The following is a 23486-nucleotide window of genomic DNA, read 5'->3' as shown; positions in this document are numbered from 1 at the left end:
GTGAATATGATGCGATTTTTACCTCACACATTTGCGCCATATAACCCAGAATACCAAGGAAGACAATCCACAATATCCACTTTGAACTGGGTTATTTAAGTCCACACTGCCATATATCCCAGTTCAAATGTGAGATAGTATTCAGCTGTGTGGAAGGGGCCTTCCGTCTCGAGACTTTTTCCCTCAGAAAAGGCCTCTCCGCCTTTAAGCCCAACTAGGCCCAACTGCGGCCTAGCAGAACTGAGTGAGGAACGAAGCCTAGCTTTTCCTGAGAGCAAGGCCTGGGCAGCCAAAAACGCCGGAAGCAGGCATTGGAGAGGACGCTTTCCTTTGGCTCGTTCTCCGAGGTATGTTGCAATATGTTTCCTCCGTTATTATTATTATTATTATTATTCTTGTTTGTTTATTTCTTAATATTATTACCCAACTTTTATCCCAGGACTGGGATAAAACTGTACAGTATTAAAAGCTTGTACAAAACATAGATATTGAAATGGAACCAGGCCTTTCCAGGCCTAATGACGACTGTATTATTGGTATTAGTATTATTATTTAATTATGATTACTACTGTATTTAATTATTATTACTATAGTAGAGTCTCACTTATCCAAGCTAAATGGGCTGGCAGAACCTTGGATAAACGGATATCTTGGATAATAAGGAGGGATTAAGCGTCAAATTAGGTTATGATTTTACAAATTAAGCACCAAAACAACATGTTATACCACAAATCTGATAGAAAAAGTAGTTCAATACACAATAATGCAATGTAGTAATTACTGTATTTATGAATTTAGCACCAAAATATCACAATATATTGAAAACATTGACTACAAAAATGGCTTGGATAATCCAGAGGCTTGGATAAGCGAGGCTTGGATAAGTGAGACTCTACTGTAATATTATTATGTACAGTAGAGTCTCACTTATCCAAGACTCATTTAATATTCATGATATATTTAAATAATTGACTACAAAAATGTGTTGGATAATCCAGAACGTTGGATATGAGAGACTCTACTGTAATTACAACAATATATCATGATTTTTTGGTGCTAAATTCATAAATACATAAATATATGTTGGATAAGTGAGACTCTACTATATTTACGGATTTAGCATCAAAATATCACAATATATTGAAAACATTGACTACAAAAATGCATTGGATAATCCAGAACCTTGGATAAGCAAGTCTTGGATAAATGAGACCCTACTGTACATTCTTATTAGGAGCCCCTAGTGGCACCGCAGGTTAAACTACTGAGCTGCTCCATATAGTAGTTACCATTACTACTATATTATTGTCATTATTGGTATTTTATTATTATTTTATTATGACACAGCAAACAAGATAGATATGCTGGATTTTGTATATGATGATGATGATTATATTACCATGTCATTACCAATACTACAACTATATTTTATCATTACTATATTATTTTTCTTATTACAGTAGAGTCTCACTTATCCAAGCTTCACTTATCCAAGGTTCTGTATTATCCAACACAGTCTGCCTTTTAGTAGCCAATGTTTTTGTAATCAGTGTTGCAATGTTTTGGTGCTAAATTCGTAAATACAGTAATTGCTACATAATATTACTGTGTATTGAACTGCTTTTTCTGTCAATTTGTTGTAAAACATCATGTTTTGATGCTTAATTTGTAAAATCATAACCTAATTTGATGTTGAATAATCCCTCCTTACTATTCAAGATATTCGCTTATCCAAGGTTCTGCCGGCCTGTTTAGCTTGGATAAGTGAGACTCTACTGTACTTGATTTTTGCTACTATATACTTATTACTATATTATTATGACTGCTACTTTATTTTTTATTATTCCTATGTTGTGATTATTGCTACATTTGTATTATTACTATATTATTATTTTATATTATTACTCCCATTATATTATTATTATGACTACTACTATTATATTTTATTATTATAAAATTACTACTGTGTTGTCGAAAGCTTTGATGGCTGGAATCACTGGGTTGCTGTGAGTTTTCCGTGCTGTCTGGCTATGTTCCAGAAGCATTCCCTCCTGACGTTTCACCTACATCTATGACGGGCATCCTCAGAGGTTGTGAAGTCTGTTGAAAATTAGGCAAATGGGGTTTATATACCATGGTGGGAGAAAGAACTCTTGTCTGCTTGAGGCAAGTTTGAATGTTGCAATTGGCCAGATTGATTAGCATTGAATGACCTTGCAGCTTCAGAGTCTGGCTGCTTCCTGTCTGGGGGAAGGAAACACTTGCCTCAAACAGACAAGAGTTCTTCTTTTTCTTTAGGGTTGCTTTCCTTTGAGGCTGAGAAAGTGTATCCTTTTCCCCTTAATGGCTGCAATTCTTAAAGCGGTCACTAAGAGGAGCCCTTGCCATTGCTTTTTCCTCTATCATTTTCATTTGGGGGAAAAAATAAAATAAAAACATGTTTTCCTTTTAATTTTTTTTTTAGTTTAGAGAAGAACAGCAAAGAAATAGTTTTTTTTAAATCTAGAGAACTATTTTGCTGCATTAAAATATTTAATAAAATGGAATTAGATATCCTTGCCAAGGTGCTTGCAGAAACCAAAACTGAATGATAGTAAAATAAAAATTAAAAATAATATTTTTACCCCGATTTAATGACTTTACCTAAGATACTAAATTGGGTCAGAAAGTGGACCTTTGGGCTTTTGTCTTGGAAATGGGTGGCATATCCTTGTTTTTCAAAACGATGCTGCAAAACGCTTCCAAATACAACTACACAGAAATATTTCTTCCTATCGCTTCAGCTAAGTTTTGTCAAAATGCATGCAATCCCTATGAGCAAAACAACCCCATCACCTTCATTCATTTGATTTAAAGGGGAAAACTCCACAAAGACACTCTCCTGCACCACCAAGTGGCATAAAACAGAGATAACAAATTCAGAAAATATATATATATATATGAGAGAGAGAGAGATAGGGAATGGGAGAAATGTATAAGTTGTCTTCTGGACACATTGCAAACCCTTGTTATTATCCTCTCTCTCCTCCAGATAAAGAGGAAGAGAAATGGTATTTTATCTCTTTAAAAGGGTTTTTTTTGGGATGCTTTTCTCTCCAAAAACAAGGCTGTGTTTGGCTCCAGCATTTGATAAGTTCAGCACAACTTGGGAGTCAACGCGGATTTCCAATTGTCATTGGAGTCCATGAGGATCCCGATTTGGAACTGAATACACATTTCTATTTGCATCAGAAGGCTCCAATTTGTAACTGTAATGAATGTGAATTTCTATTTGCAACTTGAGTGAATGCAGATGTCTTTTGGTAACTAGAATCAATAGGCATTCCTGTTTGTAACTGGTTTCTTATTTGCCTTTGAAGTCAATGCGGATTCCTATTTATAACTGGACTCCTGTCAGTAACTAGCGTTAATGCGGATTCCAAATTGCAACTGGATTTGTATTTGATTTGCACTCAAGACTTGTGAATGAGGATTCTTATGTGTTACCGGATTTCTAGTCAACACAGATACCATCTTGTAACTGGACTTAGCGTGGATTCCTGTTTGGAACTGGATTCCCATTTGCAACTGGGATCAATGCAGATTCCTGTTTGGAACTGGATTCCTATTGGTAACTATGGTGAATGTGGATTCCTGTTTGGAACTGGATTCCCATTTGCAACTAATTTGAATGCAGATGTCTACTTGTAACTGGACTCAGTGTGGATTCCTGTTTGGAACTGGATCCCCATTTGCAACTGGGATCAATGCAGATTCCTGTTTGGAACTGGATTCCTATTGGTAACTACGGTGAATGTGGATTCCTGTTTGGAACTGGATTCCCATTTGCAACTGGGATCAATGCAGATTCCTGTTTGGAACTGGATTCCTATTGGTAACTATGGTGAATGTGGATTCCTGTTTGGAACTGGATTCCCATTTGCAACTGGGATCAATGCAGATTCCTGTTTGGAACTGGATTCCTATTGGTAACTACGGTGAATGTGGATTCCTGTTTGGAACTGGATTCCCATTTGCAACTGGGGTCAATGCGGATTCCTATTTGGAACTGGATCCCTATTGGTAACTATGGTGAATGTGGATTCCTGTTTGGAACTGGATTCCCATTTGCAGCTAATGTGAATGCTGATTTCTATTTGTAACTGGAGTCAGTGTGAATTCCTGTTTGGAATTGGATCCCCATTTGCAACTGGGTTCAAGATGGATTCTTATTTGGAACTTGAGTCAATGTCGATTCCCATTTGCAACTAATGTTAATGTGGATTCCTGTTTAGAACTGGATTCCTATTGGTAATGACAGTGAATGTGGATTCCTGTTTGGAACTAATGTTAATGCAGATTTCAACTTCTAAGTGGAGTCAATGTGGATTCTTGTTTGGAACCGGATTCTCATTTGTAACTGGAGTCAGTGTGGATTCCTGTTTGGAGCTGGATTCTTATTGGTAACTACAGTGAATGTGGATCCCTGTTTGTAACTGGATTTCTATTTGCAACCAGAGTGGATGCAGATTCATATTTGAAACTGGATTCCTATTGGTAATTGCAGCTAATGCGGGTTTGCATTTGGAATTGGAGTCAATGTGGATTCTTATTTGCAGATATTCCAAACCTCAAACACTAGAGGCTCAGTCTGTTGGGTATATATATTTTAAAGGTAGATAGTGTTTGTGTTGGTGTCCTGTGGAATAAAAAAGAGAATAAAAAGAGTGACTTCCACCCCTTTAAGACCCACTCTTTTCCAATGTTGGCACAAGATTTATTTCCCTATCATGAAATTACAGGCCATTGGTTCCCTTTAAGAAGTTGCCTTTCCTCTATCAGAATTGACCTGGACTCTCTTTTAAGAGTGAAAAAGTGGGATATAATATATAGACATATAATCATTGATCCTAGAGAGAATTTTGCCACCAAAAAACTTCCATTATTAGCTCAAGTTTCAAGCACTTTTTCCTTCAAGACATAGACTAGGCTTATCTTTTTTTAATAAATGGATTTTTTTTATTAAGATTATAAATTTAAACAAATCTGAAACAGTTTGACCCGGTGATACACAATTCAGCATTGTGCGTACACACAGAGAAATATAATACAGAGATACAAAGGGAGAGAACAAAAAAAAAATAACCATAATAATAATGTTCATTATTATGTCTTGGCAATGATACACACAGCAGAGCGCAGACCGAAAAAGCCACCTTTTTACAACAAAAGGCTGGATTGGGGTGTTTTTTCCTACCTCCAAAAGAACAGAATTTTTGGATTTAATTTTTTTTAATATTTATCTTTTTTTTGTAAAAATAAGAAAGAAAAATTACAGGAAGATACAGAGACCTCGATTTGCACAATGCTGGCTGGATTGGAGTGTAAAATCTTCATATTATCATTTCTTGAGGCATCGAGAGACATTGAAACCACACATGGGTTGATGAGGATGAGGGCATTTGCACAAACACACCACCTGGTGAGTGGGAGGAGCCTGATTTGAATAGGAGGCGGGGCTTAGAGAGCAGGGCCTGATGGGAAAAGTAGTTGTGTCACTTCTGCCAAAAAAACTGAAGCATCTTCAGGGTGGCCAAAGAGAACAATTTATGATAATTACCAAATAATAATAATATTAAAAATCAAATTTTAATCACAGAAAGAAAAAAAATATGTATCCAAATTGCATCATATATTTACCATATATTTTATCCACAGGGAAAAAGTAATTAAACAGTTCAGATTTGCTTTTCTTTTTAGATGGGGTTTTCAAATGTTTCCCATTTGATCCAAATTCAGAGGAATCCCAATCTGTTAGGGAACCCCATATATATATATATATATATATATATATATATATATATATATATGGGGTTCCCCAATTTTTTCACAATAGATTTGGGATATATATATATATACACACACATACATATACATACACACATATGCAGTGTATATGTATGTGTGTATATATATACATATATATATACACACACACACACACAAACATATCTATATATGGAGCTAATGAGGTTCTCCAATTTATATATATATACACGCACACACACACATAATATGTGTGTGTGTGTGTTAGTGGGATTCCCCAATGTGTATCTTTTATATAGTGTGTGCATATACATAATAATATATTATTATACATGTGTGTGTCTATAAAATTACCTGAAAGTTGGGGATTACGAGCGATCCCACCCAAATTCACATTATTTTGGGTTCAGATGTAAAAGGAGGGAAGTTCTCTGTTTTGTCCCTAGCCCCCACCCCAATCTATTGGGAAGATTAAAGACCCTGGTACTGAAGGCCCCATAAAAATACATTTATTTTCAAAGTTAGCTCCTAAAAAAAGATGCATATTATTCTGGGGGTCCCTTTGCGAACAAGAGAGATTTTAGGGCCAGAAAGGATGGGCAAAACTTTTAGGACCCCCCACCCTTTGAAATGTGGCAAAGTCTTGAACACATACTGATTTAGGTTCTCCTTTTAGAAAAGGGGGAAAAACACCATATTTTCTCCGAAGCAGGAAATAACCCAATATAAAAAGAATGGCCAAACTGAAGACGCAGACAAAAGAAGTTCCCTATACCTCACAACCTCTGAGGGTGCCTGCCATATATGTGGCCGAAACATCAGGAGAGAATGCTTCTGGAACATGACCAGAGTAGATAGATAGGTAGATAGAAAGATAGGTAGATAGAAAGATAGCTACAGTAGAGTCTCACTTATCCAACACTCATCCAACGTTCTGGATTATCCAACACATTTTTGTAGTCAATGTTTTCAATATATCGTGATATTTTGGTGCTAAATTCATAAATACAGTAATTACTACATAGCATTACTGCGTATTGAACTACTTTTTCTGCCAAATTTGTTGTCTAACATGATGTTTTGGTGCATCATTTGTAAAATCATAACCTAATTTGATGTTTAAAAGGCTTTTCCTTCATCCCTCCTTATTATCCAACATATTCGCTTATCCAACATTCTGCCGGCCCGTTTGTGTTGGATAAGTGAGACTCTACTGTAGGTAGATAGATAGACTCCACTTGCCTAGTTTTCAACAGACCTCGCAACCTCTGAGGGTGCCTGCCATAGGTGTGGGTGAAACGTCAGGAGGGAATACTTCTGGAACATGGCCAGAGCAGATAGAAAGAAAGATAGGTAGATAGATAGAAAGAGAGACTCCACTTGCCTAGTTTCCAACAGACCTCACAACCTCTGAGAATGCCTGCCATAGATGTGGGCGAAACGTCAGGAGGGAATACTTCTGGAACATGGCCAGAGCAGATAGAAAGAAAGATAGGTAGATAGAAAGATAGGTAGATAGAAAGATAGACTCCACTTGCCTAGTTTTCAACAGATCTCGCAACCTCTGAGGGTGCCTGCCATAGGTGTGGGTGAAACGTCAGGAGGGAATACTTCTGGAACATGGCCAGAGCAGATAGAAAGAAAGATAGGTAGATAGATAGAAAGAGAGACTCCACTTGCCTAGTTTCCAACAGACCTCACAACCTCTGAGAATGCCTGCCATAGATGTGGGCGAAACGTCAGGAGAGAATGCTTCTGGAACATGGCCAGACAGCCCGGAAAACATACAACAACCCCATTTGTTTGTTTTTGGGGAGACTTTTCCCTTGTAACTTCACACCTTTGTCTCTGAAAAAAATATAAAAAAGACAGACTCGACAATTGTCGCCCCTTCCCATCCCTTTCCATATGTTACAACCAAACAAAACAACACAGTGGCTTTGGGCTTGGAGAGCCCAGTCTTTTGTTCGGGAAGGGTAGAGTGTCCGGAAAGGGGTGGAGTGTCCCGACCACGAAAACAGCCCTGTTTTCAAAAGGCCACGATGGCTCGCGTCCAGGCGCCCAAGCTGGCCAAGGCTTGCTTGCTGCACAGCTGCCCGTTGAGCGTTTGTTGTTCCGCGTCGATCGCGGGAGAAGGAGGAGGAGGAGGCGGGGGGAGAGGAGGGGTTGGCGGGCACGGCGGGCTCGAGGGCCGGCTGGCCAAACCGGTGAAGCCGGCGCCGAAAATGGAGATCAAGTTGGAGATGTGGCTGGAAGGCGGCTCCGGGCTGCTGTTGGGGGGGGAAAGCGGCGGCGTCGTCGTCGAGGCGGGCGCGCTTGGGGTGGGGGGCCGGGAGGAGCGGGGCCGGGGCCGGGGCAGGCGCCGGGGAGCCCATCCGGGGGTCCTCCTCGTCGTATTTGCGCTTGGCCCCCGGGAAGACCGGCGAAGGGAGCGGCAGGCAGGCGCCGAAGCTGCTGCTGCCGCACGCGCAGTCCTGGGGGTGGACGAAGCCGTTGTCCACGGTGGTCACCACGTGCGTGTCCAGGTCCAGCACCGTGGTCCGGGTCGAGCACAGCGGCGAGAGGCCACTCCCGTTGTTGTTGCCGCCATTCCCGGTCCCCGGGGTGGCCCCGAAAGCAGCCGCGAAGCCCGCGTAAAGCCCCGCGCCCGGAGGCGCTCCCATCCGGGGGTCGAAACCCCCCGAAGCGACCGAGCACAGAGGCGAAACTTGGCCTCCTAAGAGTTCCTTCTGTCCCGGATCCGATGCCGTCATTTGCAGCCTTGAGGCTTCCAACACCGGGGTGCTGGGGGTGCAGGAAGAGGGTCCCCCTAGGACGTCTCCAACGCGACCCAGCGCGCAGCAGCGTTGGAAATGCAGCGCTTCCTCCGTCTCGGAAGCAACGGCGGAAAGAGCTGAAACTTGGCCTCCGAGGAGTTCCTTTTGTCCCGGATCCGATGCCGTCATTTGCAACCTTGAGGCTTCCAACACCGGGGTGCTGGGGGTGCAGGAAGAGGGTCCCCCTAGGACGTCTCCAACCCGACTCAGCGCGCAGCAGCGTTGGAAATGCAGCGCCTCCTCCGCTTCGGAAGCAACGTTGGAAAGAGGCGAAACTTGGCCTCCTAGGAGTTCCTTTTGTCCCGGATCCGACGCCGTTGTTTGCATACGCGAGGCTTCTAACACCGGGGCGCAGGGGGTGCAGGAAGAGTGCCCCCCTAGGACGTCTCCAACCCGATTCAGCGCGCAGCACCGCTGGAAATGCAGCGCTTCCTCCGAGGCGGAAGGAAGGGAGGAAAGAGGCGAAACTTGGGAGTGAAGGAGTTCCTTTTGTCCCGGATCCGACGCCGTGGCTTGCAGGCGCGAGGCTTCCAACACCGGGGCGCCGGGGGTGCAGGAAGAGGGCCCCCCCAGGACGCAGCAGCGTTGGAAAGGCATCGCCTCCTCGGCCTGGGCTGGGCCGGGACTGGTGGGCCCGGGGGGGAAGGCGAAGAGGCTCCAGTGCGGGCCCCCACCGTGGCCCCCGATCCCCATCCCGTCGGGGTAGAGGTGCGGAGGGTGTTGCTGCTGCTGCTGCTGCTGTTGTTGCCGTCGGTAGAACTCGGCGTAGCGCTGGCTGAAGTAGAGCTGGCGGGCGTTGCGCAGCACATAGGAGACCAGCAGGTTCTTGTGCAGCTTGAGCCCCCCGCGCTGCGCCCGCGAGCTGTGGATCTTCCTCAGGGAGAGGCTGATGAGCGACTGCGCGTCCAGGGCGCCCTCCTCCGCCGCCTCCATGGCCCCGCTACCCGGCCCCGCGCTCGCCCATCGCCCGCCCGGCGCCCGCCTGGCTCGCCCGCCCGCGCCCGCGCCTCTTATAAGCGCGCCGCCCCGCCCCCCCCGCCAGGCCACGCCCCCCGGCGCCCCCGCCTCCGCCAATCGCGGGCCCGCTCCCGGCCCCGAGCGCGCCCCCGCCCCGCCCCCGACAGGCCCCGCCGGCCAATCCGGGAGAGGCGGTTCCTTTGTGCTATTCAAATACCGGGCGGAGGTGGGACGAGGCCGCCGCCGCCGATGCCGATGCTGATGCTGATGCGGGTGGTGGTGGGTTTGGATTTTGGGAGGAGGAAGAGAGGAAAAGGGGTGGAGGGAAGAAGGAAGGAAGGAAGGGAGGAAGGAATGGAAGGAAGAAAAGAAAGGGAAGGAGGAAGTAAAGAAGGGAGGAAGGAAGAAGGGAGGAAGGAAGAAGGGAGGAAGGAAGAAGGATATACAACAGCTATGAAAGGCCCAGGACTGAGGAGGAGGAAGAGAGGAAAAGGGATGGAATGTTCTCCGGAGGGAAGAAGGAAGGAATGGAAGGAAGAAAGGAAAGGGAAGGAGGAAGTAAAGAAGGAAGGAAGAAGGGAGGAAGGAAGGAAGGATATACAACAGCTATGAAAGGCCCAGGACTGAGGAGGAGGAAGAGAGGAAAAGGGATGGAATGTTCTCCGGAGGGAAGAAGGAAGGAATGGAAGGAAGAAAGGAAAGGGAAGGAGGAAGTAAAGAAGGAAGGAAGAAGGGAGGAAGGAAGGAAGGATATACAACAGCTATGAAAGGCCCAGGACTGAGGAGGAGGAAGAGAGGAAAAGGGATGGAATGTTCTCCGGAGGGAAGAAGGAAGGAAGGAAAGAAAGAAAGGAGGGAGGGAGGGAGGGAGGGAGGAAGTAAAAAAGGAAGGGTGGAAGTAAGGGAGAAAAAGGAGGGTGTGTGTGTGTGTAATATCTATGGCCATCTGTCTATGGTTTGATGGCCATCTGTCAGGAGGGATTGGATGGTACCTTCCTTTCATGGCAAAATTGAGTTGGACTGGATGGCAAATTCTCTAAACCTTCATCCAAGTCATTCATAAAGATATACAACAGCTATGAAAGGCCCAGGACTGAGCCGTCTTTATAGCACCAAAAAGTCCCTTCTTTCCAGGAAGTAGAAGAGGAACCATAATAATAATAATAATAATAGTTTTGAATAGTTCAGGACCTCAAGATTGAACTTCAAAGACTCTGGCAGAAACCAGTGCAGGTGGTCCCGGTGGTGATCGGCACATTAGGTGCCGTGCCAAAAGATCTCAGCTGGCATTTGGAAACAATAGGCATTGACAAAATTACGATCTGGGGCTCCAATAATAATAATAATAATAATAATAATAATAATGACAAAATTACGATCTGCCAACTGCAAAAGGCCACCCTACTGGGATCTGTGTGCATCATCCGAAAATACATCACACAGTCCTAGACACTTGGGAAGTGTTCGACTTGTGATTTTGTGATACGAAATCCAGTATATCTATCTTGCTTGCTGTGTCATACAATTAAATAATAATAATAGTTTTGAAGAGCCCTGAATGGCCCAAGACAGAGCCCTCATCATGGCACCAAAGAGTCCCTTCTTTCCTGGAGGAAGAAGAGGAATAATAATAATAATAATAATAATAATAATAATAATAATAATAATAATAATCATCGACCCGTAGGTGCCACCTTGTCATGGTGGGGGGGCTTAACTGTTCCAATGATGCTGAGAGCACAGCAGACAAAGAATCAGTACAAGAAAACCGCACTACAAACTAGCGCTGACAGCTGGCACAACAAAACATTGCATGGAAAGTTCCTTGACAAAATTGAAGGAAAAGCTGATAAGGAGAAGACCTGGCTCTGGCTCACGAATGGGACTCTGAAGAAGGAGACAGAAGGCCTGATCCTTGCAGCCCAGGAGCAAGACATCAGGACAAAGGGAATTAAGGCCAAGATCGAAAAATCAGCTGATGACCCAAAAGGCAGACTGTGCAAGGAAACCCACGAAACCATGGATCATCTCCTCGGCTGCTATAAGAAAATTGCACAGGCAGACTACAAACAGAGGCACAACTATGTGGCCCAAATGATTCATTGGAATTTATGCCTCAAGTCCCACCTCCCAGCAGCAAAGAACTGGTGGGATCACAAACCTGCCAAAGTCTTGGAAAATGAGCACGCAAAGATACTGTGGGACTTCCGAATCCAGACTGACAAAGTTCTGGAACACAACACACCAGACTTCACAGTTGTGTAAAAGAAAAAGGTTTGGATCATGGATGTTGCCATCCCAGGTGACAGTCGCATTGACAAAAAACAACAGGAAAAACTCAGCCGCTCTCAGGACCTCAAGATGGAACTGCAAAGACTCTGGCAGAAACCAGTGCAGGTGGTCCCGGTGGTGATGGGCACACTGGGTGCTGTGCCAAAAGATCTCAGCCGGCATTTGGAAACAATAGACATTGACAAAATTACGATCTGCCAACTGCAAAAGGCCACCCTGCTGGGATCTGCGCGCATCATCCGAAAATACATCACACAGTCCTAGACACTTGGGACGTGTTCGACTTGTGGTTTTGTGATACGAAATCCAGCATCTCTATCTTGTTTGCCGTGTCATAATAAAATAATAATAATAAATAGAGTAAAATACATCACACAGTCCTAGACACTTGGGAAGTGTTTGACTTGTGATTTTGTGATACGAAATCCAGCATATCTATCTTGTTTGCTGTGTCATACAATAATAATAATAATAATAATAATAATAATAATAATAATAATAATAATACATCACACAGTCCTAGACACTTGGGAAGTGTTCGACTTGTGATTTTGTGATATGAAATCCAGCATATCTATCTTGTTTGCTGTGTCATACAATAATAATAATAATGATGATGATGATGTTGAAGAGCCCTGAAAGGCCCAAGACTTCATGGCACCAAGGAATCCCTTCTTTCCTGGAGGAAGAAGAGGAACCATAATAATAACAATAATAATAATAATAACAACAACAGTAATAATAATAATAATAATAATAATAATAATAATAATAATAATAATAATAATAATAATGTTGGAGAGCCCTAAAGAGTCCCTTCTTTCCAGAAGGAAGAAGAAGAGGAACCATTGGAGAGAATATACACACACACACATACACACGGGAAATTAAACCCGGAAATAAAGGGGAGGGGGAACCAGCTTGTAGGATTTTCTGTGCTTCTGCTGCCTTTGATCCAAGGAAGGCGAAGCTGCTTCCTGAAGCAAGTTAAAACAAGAAGGTAGCGAGGAGCTTGAAAAACAGCTTTGTCATGAGGAAAGAAGCATGAGGAGGAGGAGGAAAAGTGCCCGCCAAAGTGGGAAAAGAAGGGCTGGTGAAAGCAATGCAGGGGTGGGAAACAAAGGACAAAGTGGGCGTTTGATGGGAGAAACAGGAACTCTTTTGTGTCCTAGAGGAGCGAAAATGGGGGCTGGTCACCCTGCAGGACCTAGGAAAGATATCTCTCTAGGAATTGTGTAGGTCCTCCATCATGTCTCAAGCCATTGGAACTCCTGGGGGACCAGGAACAATCTGGGTCCTCCAGTGTGACTCCATGGTAACTTCCTGGACAAGCATACCATTGAATCACCTGGAGGACCTAGAAGCATCCTCTCTAGGGATTTTCTGAGTCCTCCAATGCAACTCTATAGTAGCTTCCAGAACAAGCATGCCATTGAATCACTTGAGGGACTTACAAGCATCCTCTCTAGGAATTTTCTGAGTCCTCCAATGTGACGCTATGGTAACTTTCTGCACAAGCATACAATTGAATCACCTGGAGGACTTAGAAGTATCCTTTCTAGGGATTGTCTGAGTCCTCCAATGTGGCACTATGGTAACTTTCTGCACAAGCATACAATTGAATCACCTGGAGGACCTAGAAGTATCCGTTCTAGGGTTTTCATGAGTCCTCCAACGCAACTCTATGGTAATTTCCTGCAGAAGCATACAGTAGAGTCTCGCTTATCCAACCTCCACTTATTCAACGTTCTGTATTATCCAACACAGTTGGCCTTTTAGTTGTCAATGTTTTTGTAGTCAATGTTTTCAATACATTGCGATGTTTTGGTGCTAAATTTGTAAATATAGTAATTACTACAGAACGTTACCGTGTATTGAACTGCTTTTTCTGTCGATTTGTTGTAAAACATGATGTTTTGGTGCTTAATTTGTAAAATCGTAATGTAATTTGATGTTTAATAGGTGTTTCCTTAGTCCCTCCTTATTATCCAATATTTTCATTTATCCAATGTTCTGCCGGCCCGTTTATGTTGGATAAGTGAGACTCTATTGTACCATTGAATCACCTGGAGGACCTAGAAGCATCCTCTCTGGGGATTTTCTGAGTCCTCCAATGCAACTCTGTGGTAACTTCCTGCGCAAGCATACCATTGAATCAACTGGAGGACCTAGAAGCATCCTCTAGGGCAGGGGTCCCCAGACTAAGGCCCCGGGGCCGGATGCGGCCCTCCAAGGTCATTTACCTGGCCCCTACCCTCCGTTTTATAATATAATATTTTTATATCAGTTTTAATAATATAATATTGTATATACATATAATATTGAGAGAAATATTCTAATGTAATACAATGTAATACTAATAATAATACCATATAACAATATTAATTATATATTATATATTACATGTAATATTACTAATAATATTACAATATAGCGGTATAATTCAATATAGTAATATAATATGATAATATTGTTCTATGCTAATAATATAATATATTGTATATAGATATAAATTGTAAGCCGCTCTGAGTCCCCTTCGGGGTGAGAAGGACAGGATATAAATGTAGTAAATAAATAAATTTTTGACTTAGGCTTGCCCAAAATCTGAAATGACTTGAAGGCACACAACAACAATAATCCTAATTAACTTGACTATCTTGTTGGCCAGAAGCAGGTCCACGCTTCCCATTGAAATCCTGATCGGTTTGAGTTGGTTAAAATTGTTTTTATTTTTAAATATTGTATTTTTCTTTCGTTGTTGTTGTTGTTGTTGTTTTTGCACTACAAATAAGACATATGAAGTGTGCATAGGAATTTGTTCATTTTTTTTCTTCAAATGATCATTTGGCCCCTCAACAGTCTGAAGGATTGTGGACCGGTCCTCTGCTTTAAAAGTTTGAGGACCCTTGCTCTAGGGATCTGCTATGTTGTCCAGAGCAAACCTATGGTCTACGCACATAAATGTCTTTAGCTAGAAAGAACTAAATCCTCTCAATTTTATTTCCTTTTCAGGAGTTGGAGTAACATAACTTGAAGATGGAAACAATTATCCGGACCCAGTGACATCAGCAAACTGTGAGTTACAAGGAATGCATTATCAGTATTGAGTTACTTTTCCGGCTTAATAAAGGCATTTTGCAGGAATTACAAGTAACTTTTGAGTAACGAGTTGCCTTTTGGGCGCAATCTGATGGAATGGCCGCTGGAGGAAGGCTGTTTTCCCTTCGGTACAATCTGATGGGATGGCTGTTGCCAGGCAACAGACGAAAGACTGTCATCCTTTTATTATTGCCTGATGGAATGGCCATTGCTAGGTAAACGAGTGATGGAGTGACCGTTGTCAGGGAAGCATTCGTTGGTAGGCGACAGGTGAAAAGGGGAGGAGCTTGGAGTGGTTCAGAGTGATGGAATGGCCGTCACTAGGCAACAGTCGGGATCCCAATTCTGATTGCAAATAATATATTGACAGCGGAAGGACTTTATTTATTTATTTATTAGCGGCATTTATTTCTCACCCCAAAGGGGACTCAGGGCGGCTTACAAGTTATGTATACATACAATATATTATATTATTAGTATAGCACAATATAAGCATTATATATATACTAGCTGTGCCCGGCCACGCGTTGCTGTGTTGTTGTCTGGTGGTGTTGGTGAGAAATTGTTGAGGTAGTGGTGGTATTGAATGTCTGTTGTATGTTTGTCTTTATGTTTAGTATGCACACTGAAGTGTATTATATGGCAGTGTGGAGTCAAGATAATCCAGTTCAAAGCAATTAATATAAGATTCTAAATGGGTTATATAGCTGTTTGGAAGGGCCTTGAGTCTACACTGCCATATAATCCAGTTCAAATCTGATAATCTGTGGAAGAGGCCTAAGTGAGGCCTAACTGTGCCTGTCCCCTGGGCTGAGTAGGTTGCTAGGAGACCAAGTGGGTGGAGCTTAGCCTTCTAACTGGCAGCAATTGGATAAAAACTATTATTCCTCTCCCTCTAATTAGGACTTTATTTTTCTTTTCTTTTTGTTGTATCAACCTAGAGCCGTGAATGATGGGTTGTGTTGTCAAATTTCGAGGTTGGGGGGCCTGTAGTTTAGTTGTTTTGTCCGCTGCCCTGATGCCATCACTCTTTTATATATATAGATTACTATAAGACTATATTGCAATATTATTAGCTTTATTAGCAGGGCTTTGTCCTGCATGGATATGGAGACTTTTCCACCATTAAATAATAAAATATAATATAATAATAATAATAACATATAATAATATAAATAATAATAAAAATTCAGCCAGAAAATAAATTGTGTCCTGGTGTGTATATATCTGTGTTTGTGCAAAAACCTTGCTATTGGCTCTTTGAAAGAGAGAGAGAGAGGAAAAAAAACCCCGTAAGACGCCTGTCCTTCGCGCTCCTTGGGGGGATCTGTCAAAAGGATTCCATCTTCCGGAATGACATCTTGGAAAACAGCAACCAAATGGTTCCTTATCCTTCTTTTCCCCTTTATTTTAGGTTTTGTTTTATTTGTTTTCTGGGGGGGGGGAGGCTTGTTGCTGGTCATCAACACAGTTATCTGGGTCGCTTGCAAGCCCGAACTTATTTATTTATTTATTTATTTATTTATTTATTTCGTGTTAAAAGCATTGCATAATAAATAAGTTTAAAAGTGATAAAATAAAGGGATCACAAACAGCTAAATAGTTTTGGACCCGAACTGGCTCTCACTTGTTTTCCTATGCCGTCGTGTTACACTATAAACACAATGATTTTTGTTCCTGGGTTATTAATGTTATTTCCTAATTGGTTCTATTATAAAATTATGGGAAAAGTTCATTAAACTGCAAAAACGTTGTTTCTGCGGGAGGGACATCCTGCTATAGCACACTTTTATTTATTTATTTATTCATTTATTTATTTGCTACATTTATATGCCGCCCTTCTCACCCCGAAGGAGACTCAGAGCAGCTTACAAATTAAATTTACATACAATATTATATTATTAGCATAGTACAATACTGGCAATAAATTACTATATTGTACTATATCAATATATTGTAATATCATTAGTATATTGTATTACAATATAATAATACAATATAATAAACAAAATAATTTTTGCTCTAGTTTTGCAATGAATCTGTCATCATCGAGTCTCATCTAATTCAGCATAGTTTGTGCCACAAAAACGAAGTTTCTGGAGTAGAGCAACTACTGTTCAATTAAACAGGAAATCTCATTTTCATACCAGGAACAGGAAAAATTTTCAAATTTGGTTACATAGTGTTATTATCATTTCCTGGGTTTGGGAAGTACAGCCGGATCTTCCATCTGTGGAATCTGGCATCCATCCACAGCTTGAAAATATTCCAAAATTGTATGTATGTATGTATGTATGTGTGTGTGTGTATATATATATATATGTATATGTATATGTATATGTATATATATATATATTTCCATTTTATGTAAGGGACAGCATTGGCTATAACGTGCTTGGCAGATTTTGGTATTTATGGAGAATCTAGCAACCAAGACTTAGTAGATATTATTACTCGTCCGAGTATGATGACCCTCCAAATGTAGTATCTTGGCGGTGGATATGTAGGTGACTGACTTGACTCACATGTTCTTCCACCGTGAGGACATTGGTTTCTAAGTGAAAGGTGGTTCCGGTCAGGGTTGGCTTGATGCACCTTCCTCTTGGCATGTTTCTCCCATTTTCCCCTCCATTCATGCCTCTTCCAATTTCACATCACTCCTGGTCACAGCTGACCTCCAGCTGGAGCACTCCCAGTTCTCGGTGTCTATTTCACAGATTTTAAGGTTAGCTTTAAGTTCTCTTTAAATCTCTTTTCTTGTCCACCAACATTACATTTTCCGTTCTTGAGTTCGGAGTAGAGTAGCTGCTTTGGGAGACAGTGATCTTTGGGCATTCTGACATCATAGCCAGTCCAGCGGAACTGATGGCATAGAAGCATCGCTTCAGTGCTGGTGGTCTTTGCTTCTTCCAGCACGCTGACATTTGTCTGCCTGTCTTCCCAAGAGACAGCTCGGGCTATGGCGCAGGCTGGAGAGCAGCTGCAATCAATCACTGCAATGAATCACTCTGACCAGGAGGTCATAAGTTCGAGGCCAGCTCGGAGCCTATGTTTGTTTGTCTTTGCTCTATGTTAAAAGGCATTGAATGTTTGCCTATATGTGTAATGTGATCCACCCTGAGTCCCCTTCAGGGTGAGAAGGGCGGAATATAAATACTGCAAATAAATAAATAAATAAATAAATAAATAAATTTGCAGGATTTTTCGGAGGCAATGCTGATGGAATTGTTCCAGTTGAGTGTGACGTCTGTAGACCGTCCACGTTTCGCAGGCGTATAACAGGGTTGGGAGGACAAGGGCTTTATAAACAAGCACCTTGGTTTCCCTACAGATGTCCCGATCCTCAAATCCTCTCTGCTTCATTCGGAGAAGTGCTGCACTCGCAGAGCTCAGGCAGTGTTGTATTTCAGTGTCAATGTTGACTTTTGTGGAGAGGTAGCTGCCAAGATAGTGGAAATGGTCAACATTTTCTAATATTACAGCATTAAGCTGTATTTCTGGTATTGCAGAGTGATTGGCTGGTGCCTGTTGGAAGAGCACTTTGTTCTCAATGTTCAATGAGAGGATGAGCTTTTTGTATGCTTCTGCAAAGGCATTTAGAGTGGCTTGTAGCTCTTCTGAATGTGTACACACTAGGTTATCATTGGCATAAAGGATAATAATATGTAGTTGGTGCTCATCTCCATTTCTAAACCGAAGAGCTGGCGTTGTCCGTAGACACCTCCGAGGTCATGTGACCACTGGCATGATTGCATGGAATGCCGTTAACTTCCCGCCGGAGTGGTACCTATTGATCTACTCACATTTGCATGTTTTCGAACTGCTAGTTCGGCAGAAGCTGGAGCTGACATTGGGAACTTACTACGCTCCCAGATTCGAATTACTGACCTTTTGGTCAGCAAGTTCAGCAGCTCATTGGTTTAACCCATTGCGCAATTGGGAACTCCTTCATTTATTATATTCATCATATGTTATTATTTATCATATTTATTTCTTACATTTATCATATTAATGTATCCTAATTTATTTCTTATCATATATTATTTTTATATTTATCCTATAGAATCATAGAATAGTAGAGTTGGAAGAGACCTCATGGGCCATCCAGTCCAACCTCCTGCCAATAATCATTATTATTATGTTTAATACTGTTTTAATATTTGTATATTTTTATATTGTAAAATTGTATTATAATGCTTTTAATGTTAGCTGCTTTGAGTCTCCTTACAGAGAAAAAAGTAGGATATAAATAAACATTAATAATAATATGTTTATTTATTTCATGTTAATAACATTGTATCGCATTTATTTTATCTATTTATAATTTATTATTACCGATATTTATCCTATTTATTTCTAATACCTATCATATATTATATTACTAATATATTGGTCATATATTATCATCATTTATTTTTTATTTATTATAATAATGTATCCTATGTTTTTTCTTGTATTATATATTATTATTAATCCCATTGAGTTCTTTTATTTATCATATATTATTATTATCCTTCTTAGTCTTATATCTATTATAGATTATTATTAGTCCTATTTTTAACTGTCTCGATGGTTTTTAAATGTGATTTTTTAATGCTGCATGTGTTTAATTGTATTTCAATGTTTGAGTTTTTATATATTTTAAATTGTAAACTCATGCTTTTATGTCAAGGCGCTTTGAGTCCTTTTTGGGAGATATAAAGTAGGATATACATTATTAATATTATTATTATTATTATATTTATACCTCACTTTATCTTCCTTTTTTTTCTTTTTTTCGTGTCAGCAGCGACTTGAGAAACTGCAAGTTGCTTCTGGTGTGAGAGAATTGGCCGTCTGCAAGGACGTTGCCCAGGAGATGCCCGGATGTTTTGATGTTTTTACCATTCTTGTGGAAGGCTTCTCTTATGTTCCCGCATGGAAAGCTGGAGCTGATAGAGGGAGCTCATTCATGCTCTCCCTGGGTTGGATTGGAACTTGCAACCTTCAGGTCAGCAACCCAAGACATCAGTCCTGCCAGCATAAGGGTTTAACCCACTGCGCCACTGGGGGCTCCTTTTATCTCCCCTGAAGGGGACTCAAAGCGACTTGACATTAAAACGTTAGCACTGCATTTAAAATATACAAATATTAAAACAGAATTAAATATAATCAGTATTATAAATAAACTAAAATTATTATTATTAGACACAAATAAATGAATATTATAATAATACATATTATAATACAGTAGAGTTATTATTATAATACAGTAGAGTCTCACTTATCCAACATAAACGGGCCAGCAGAACGTTGGATAAGCAAATATGTTGGATAATAAGGAGATACTAAGAAAAAGCCTATTAAACATCAAAATAGGTTATGATTTTACAAATTAAGCACCAAAACATCATGTTATACAACAAATTTGACAGAAAAAGTAGTTCAATACGCAGTAATGCTGTGTAGTAATTACTGTATTTACAAATTTAGCACCAAAATATCACGGTATATTGAAAACATTGACTACAAAAATGTGTTGGATAATCCAGAACGTTGGATAAGTGAGTGTTGGATAAGTGAGACTCTACTGTACTTGTAAACCACCCTGAGTCCCCTTTATAAATAAATAAATAAATAAATAGAGTCTCACTTATCTAACGTAAGCGAAAATGTCGGATAATGAGGGATTAAGGAAAAGCCTATTAAACATCAAATTACGTTATGATTTTACAAATTAAGCACCAAAACATCATGTTTTATGACAAATAGACAGAAAAAGCAGTTCAATACACAGTAATTACTACTTAGTAATTACTGTATTTACGAATTTAGCACCAAAACTTCACAATGTATTGAAAAACTGACTACAAAAACATTGACTACGAAAAGGCAAACTGCGTTGGATAATACAGAACGCTGGATAAGTGGGGGTTGGATAAGTGAGACTCTAATGTAAATATTATTATTTTTAAATAAATAAATAAATAAATATTATTATTATAATAAATATTATTATTAACATAATTAAATACAGTATAATATAAATAAATATAATAACCTAGTTATTATTAGACACAATCTATATATATAAATGAGTGATGGCATCAGGGCAACCCACAAAACAACAAAAATACAGGCCGCCCAACCTCGAAATTTGACAACACAACCCATCATCCACGGCTCCAGTAAGATACAACAAAAAGAAGAGAAAAATAAAGTCCTTTTTTTTCGTGTCAGGAGCAACCGGAGTTGCTTCTGGAGTGAGAGAATTGGCCGTCTGCAAGGACGTTGCCCAGGGGATGCCCGGATGTTTTGATGTTTTTACCATCCTTGTGGGAGGCTTCTCTCATGTCCCCGCATGGAGCTGGAGCTGATAGAGGGAGCTCATCCACACTCTCCCCAGGTGGGATTCGAACCTGGCAGCTTTCAGGTCAGCAACCCAACCTTCAAGTCACTTAGTCCACTACGCCATCTGGGGGCTCCTAATAAAGTCCTAATTAGAGGGAGAGCAATAATTGTTTTTATCCAATTGCTGCCAGTTTAGAGGGCTAATCTCTGCCCACTTCATCTCCTAGCAACCAATTCAGCCAAGCACAGCCAGGGTTCAGTTAGGGGACAGGCAGACTTAGGCCTCACTTAGGCCTCTTCCACAGATTATCTAATTTGCACTGGATTATATGGCAGTGTAGACTCAAGGTCCTTCCACACAGCTATATAACCCATTTAGAATCTTATATTATCTGCTTTGCACTGGATTATCTTGAGTCCACACTACCATATAATCCACTTCAGTGTGCATTTTATACAGCTGTGAAGAAGGGGCCTCATATAATCCAGTTCTAAGCAGATAATATAAGATTATCAATATGCAGTAGAGTCTCACTTATCCAACATAAACAGGCTGGCAGGATAAGTGAATATGTTGGATAATAAGAAAGGATTTAGGAAAAGCCAATTAAACATCAAATTAGGTAATCGTTATACAAATTAAGCATCAGAACATCATATTATACAACAAATTTGACAGAAAAAATAGTTCAATGCTCAGTAATGCTATGTTGTAATTACAGTAGAGTCTCACTTATCCAACACTCGCTTATCCACATTTACCCTTGACCTTTACTACCACCAATTCCTCAATACTTTATTTCCCATACTACCAGACTTCGCCACAGCAACGCCTGGCCGGGCACAGCTAGTAGTAATAAAAATAATAATAATAATAATAATAATAATAATAATAATAATACAGTAGAGTCTCACTTATCCAACACTCACTTATCCAATGTTCTGGATTATCCAACGCATTTTTGGAGTTAATGTTTTCAATACATCGTGATATTTTGGTGCTAAATTCGTAAATACAGTAATTACTACATAGCATTACTGCATATTGAACTACTTTTTTCTGACAAATTTGTTGTTAAACATGATGTTTTGGTGCTTAATTTGTAAAATCATAACCTAATTTGATATTTAATAGGCTTTTCCTTAATCCCTCCTTATTATCCAACATATTCGCTTATCCAACATTCTGCCGGCCCGTTTATGTTGGATAAGTGAGACTCTACTGTAGTTATCATTATATTATGGAGTAGTATATTATTGGTATATATTATTATTACAAGTATTGGGGTGTTGTTGTTTTTTGCAGCAGGGAAAGAGTTACATCCAAAGCCAGCCTCCCGCAGACAGGGGGTGGCCCCAGGGCTGGGCCAAAAAGGCAGGCTTGTTCTTCTTTTTCTTTCCCTTCCCTTCCCTTCCTTCCTTCCTTTCTTCCGCCCTTCCTTCCCAGGATGCGGCTCCTTTAAGAGGCCCTCCCTCCGCGCCCTAAGAGCCGGCGCTTCAGGCGGGCGCGCCTCCTCCCTCTGCTCCTCGGCCGCCGCCTGCCTTCCCCCCGGGTCCTGCCGCCCGCCGGTTCCCAGCAAGCCAGAGAGTGTTCTCCAGGACTGGAGTTCCCTGCGGGGACCACATTTCCCGGCATGCCTCAGGGAAACACCTGGGTTGGCAAGGAGGGGCTGCACCTCTGCCCTCCGGGAAGTGAAGTAGTTAAAGAGGGGTTCAAGAGGTTGCCAATAGCTTTGCTATATCTCTTTTGGCAATGATTTGTAGTTTTAACCAATTGCAATGGAAGAAAAGGATTGTGTCCTCATGGGAATCGTAGCACATACATACATACATATATAGACAGAGTGTGAGTATATATCATCTGGGTAGTATTATAGTATGATACATACTATAAATATAGTGTTATATATTCTCGCACACATAAAAATGATCTTTCACACACACACATATATATAATTATATATACAGTGTGTATATATAGTACATATAATTTTACACACACACATATATATATATAAATTATATATACAATATATATATACAGTAGAGTCTCACTTATCCAAGCTAAACAGGCCGGCAGAAGCTTGGATAAGCAAATATCTTGGATAATAAGGAAGGATTAAGGAAAAGCCTATTAAATATCAAATTAAGTTATGATTTTACAAATTAAGCACCAAAACTTCATGT

The 23486-nt window shown here is 40.8% G+C and overlaps 2 protein-coding genes across 2 annotated transcripts in view; one reads left to right on the top strand and one right to left on the bottom strand.

Moving 5' to 3' along the window:
- Window positions 1-23486, top strand: part of ntmt1 (N-terminal Xaa-Pro-Lys N-methyltransferase 1) — a 128988-nt gene continuing 105502 nt past the window's right edge. Inside the window, exons 1-2 of the mRNA XM_062959945.1 lie at window positions 1-347; window positions 14883-14945. The gene's annotated coding sequence lies outside the window, so the exon portion shown is untranslated. The remainder of the gene's footprint in view (window positions 348-14882; window positions 14946-23486) is intronic.
- ier5l (immediate early response 5 like) lies at window positions 7687-9619 on the bottom strand. Its single transcript, XM_016998811.2, is given in 2 exon segments — window positions 7687-8095; window positions 8097-9619. Coding segments are annotated over 2 exon segments (1719 nt in total). The 5' UTR covers window positions 9555-9619; the 3' UTR covers window positions 7687-7834.

Source organism: Anolis carolinensis, unplaced genomic scaffold (assembly GCF_035594765.1).
Source record: "Anolis carolinensis isolate JA03-04 unplaced genomic scaffold, rAnoCar3.1.pri scaffold_7, whole genome shotgun sequence".
Classification (NCBI taxonomy): domain Eukaryota; kingdom Metazoa; phylum Chordata; class Lepidosauria; order Squamata; family Dactyloidae; genus Anolis; species Anolis carolinensis.
The sequence above is the reverse complement of the archived record's forward strand: the minus strand, read 5'-3'. Positions and strand labels throughout refer to the sequence as shown.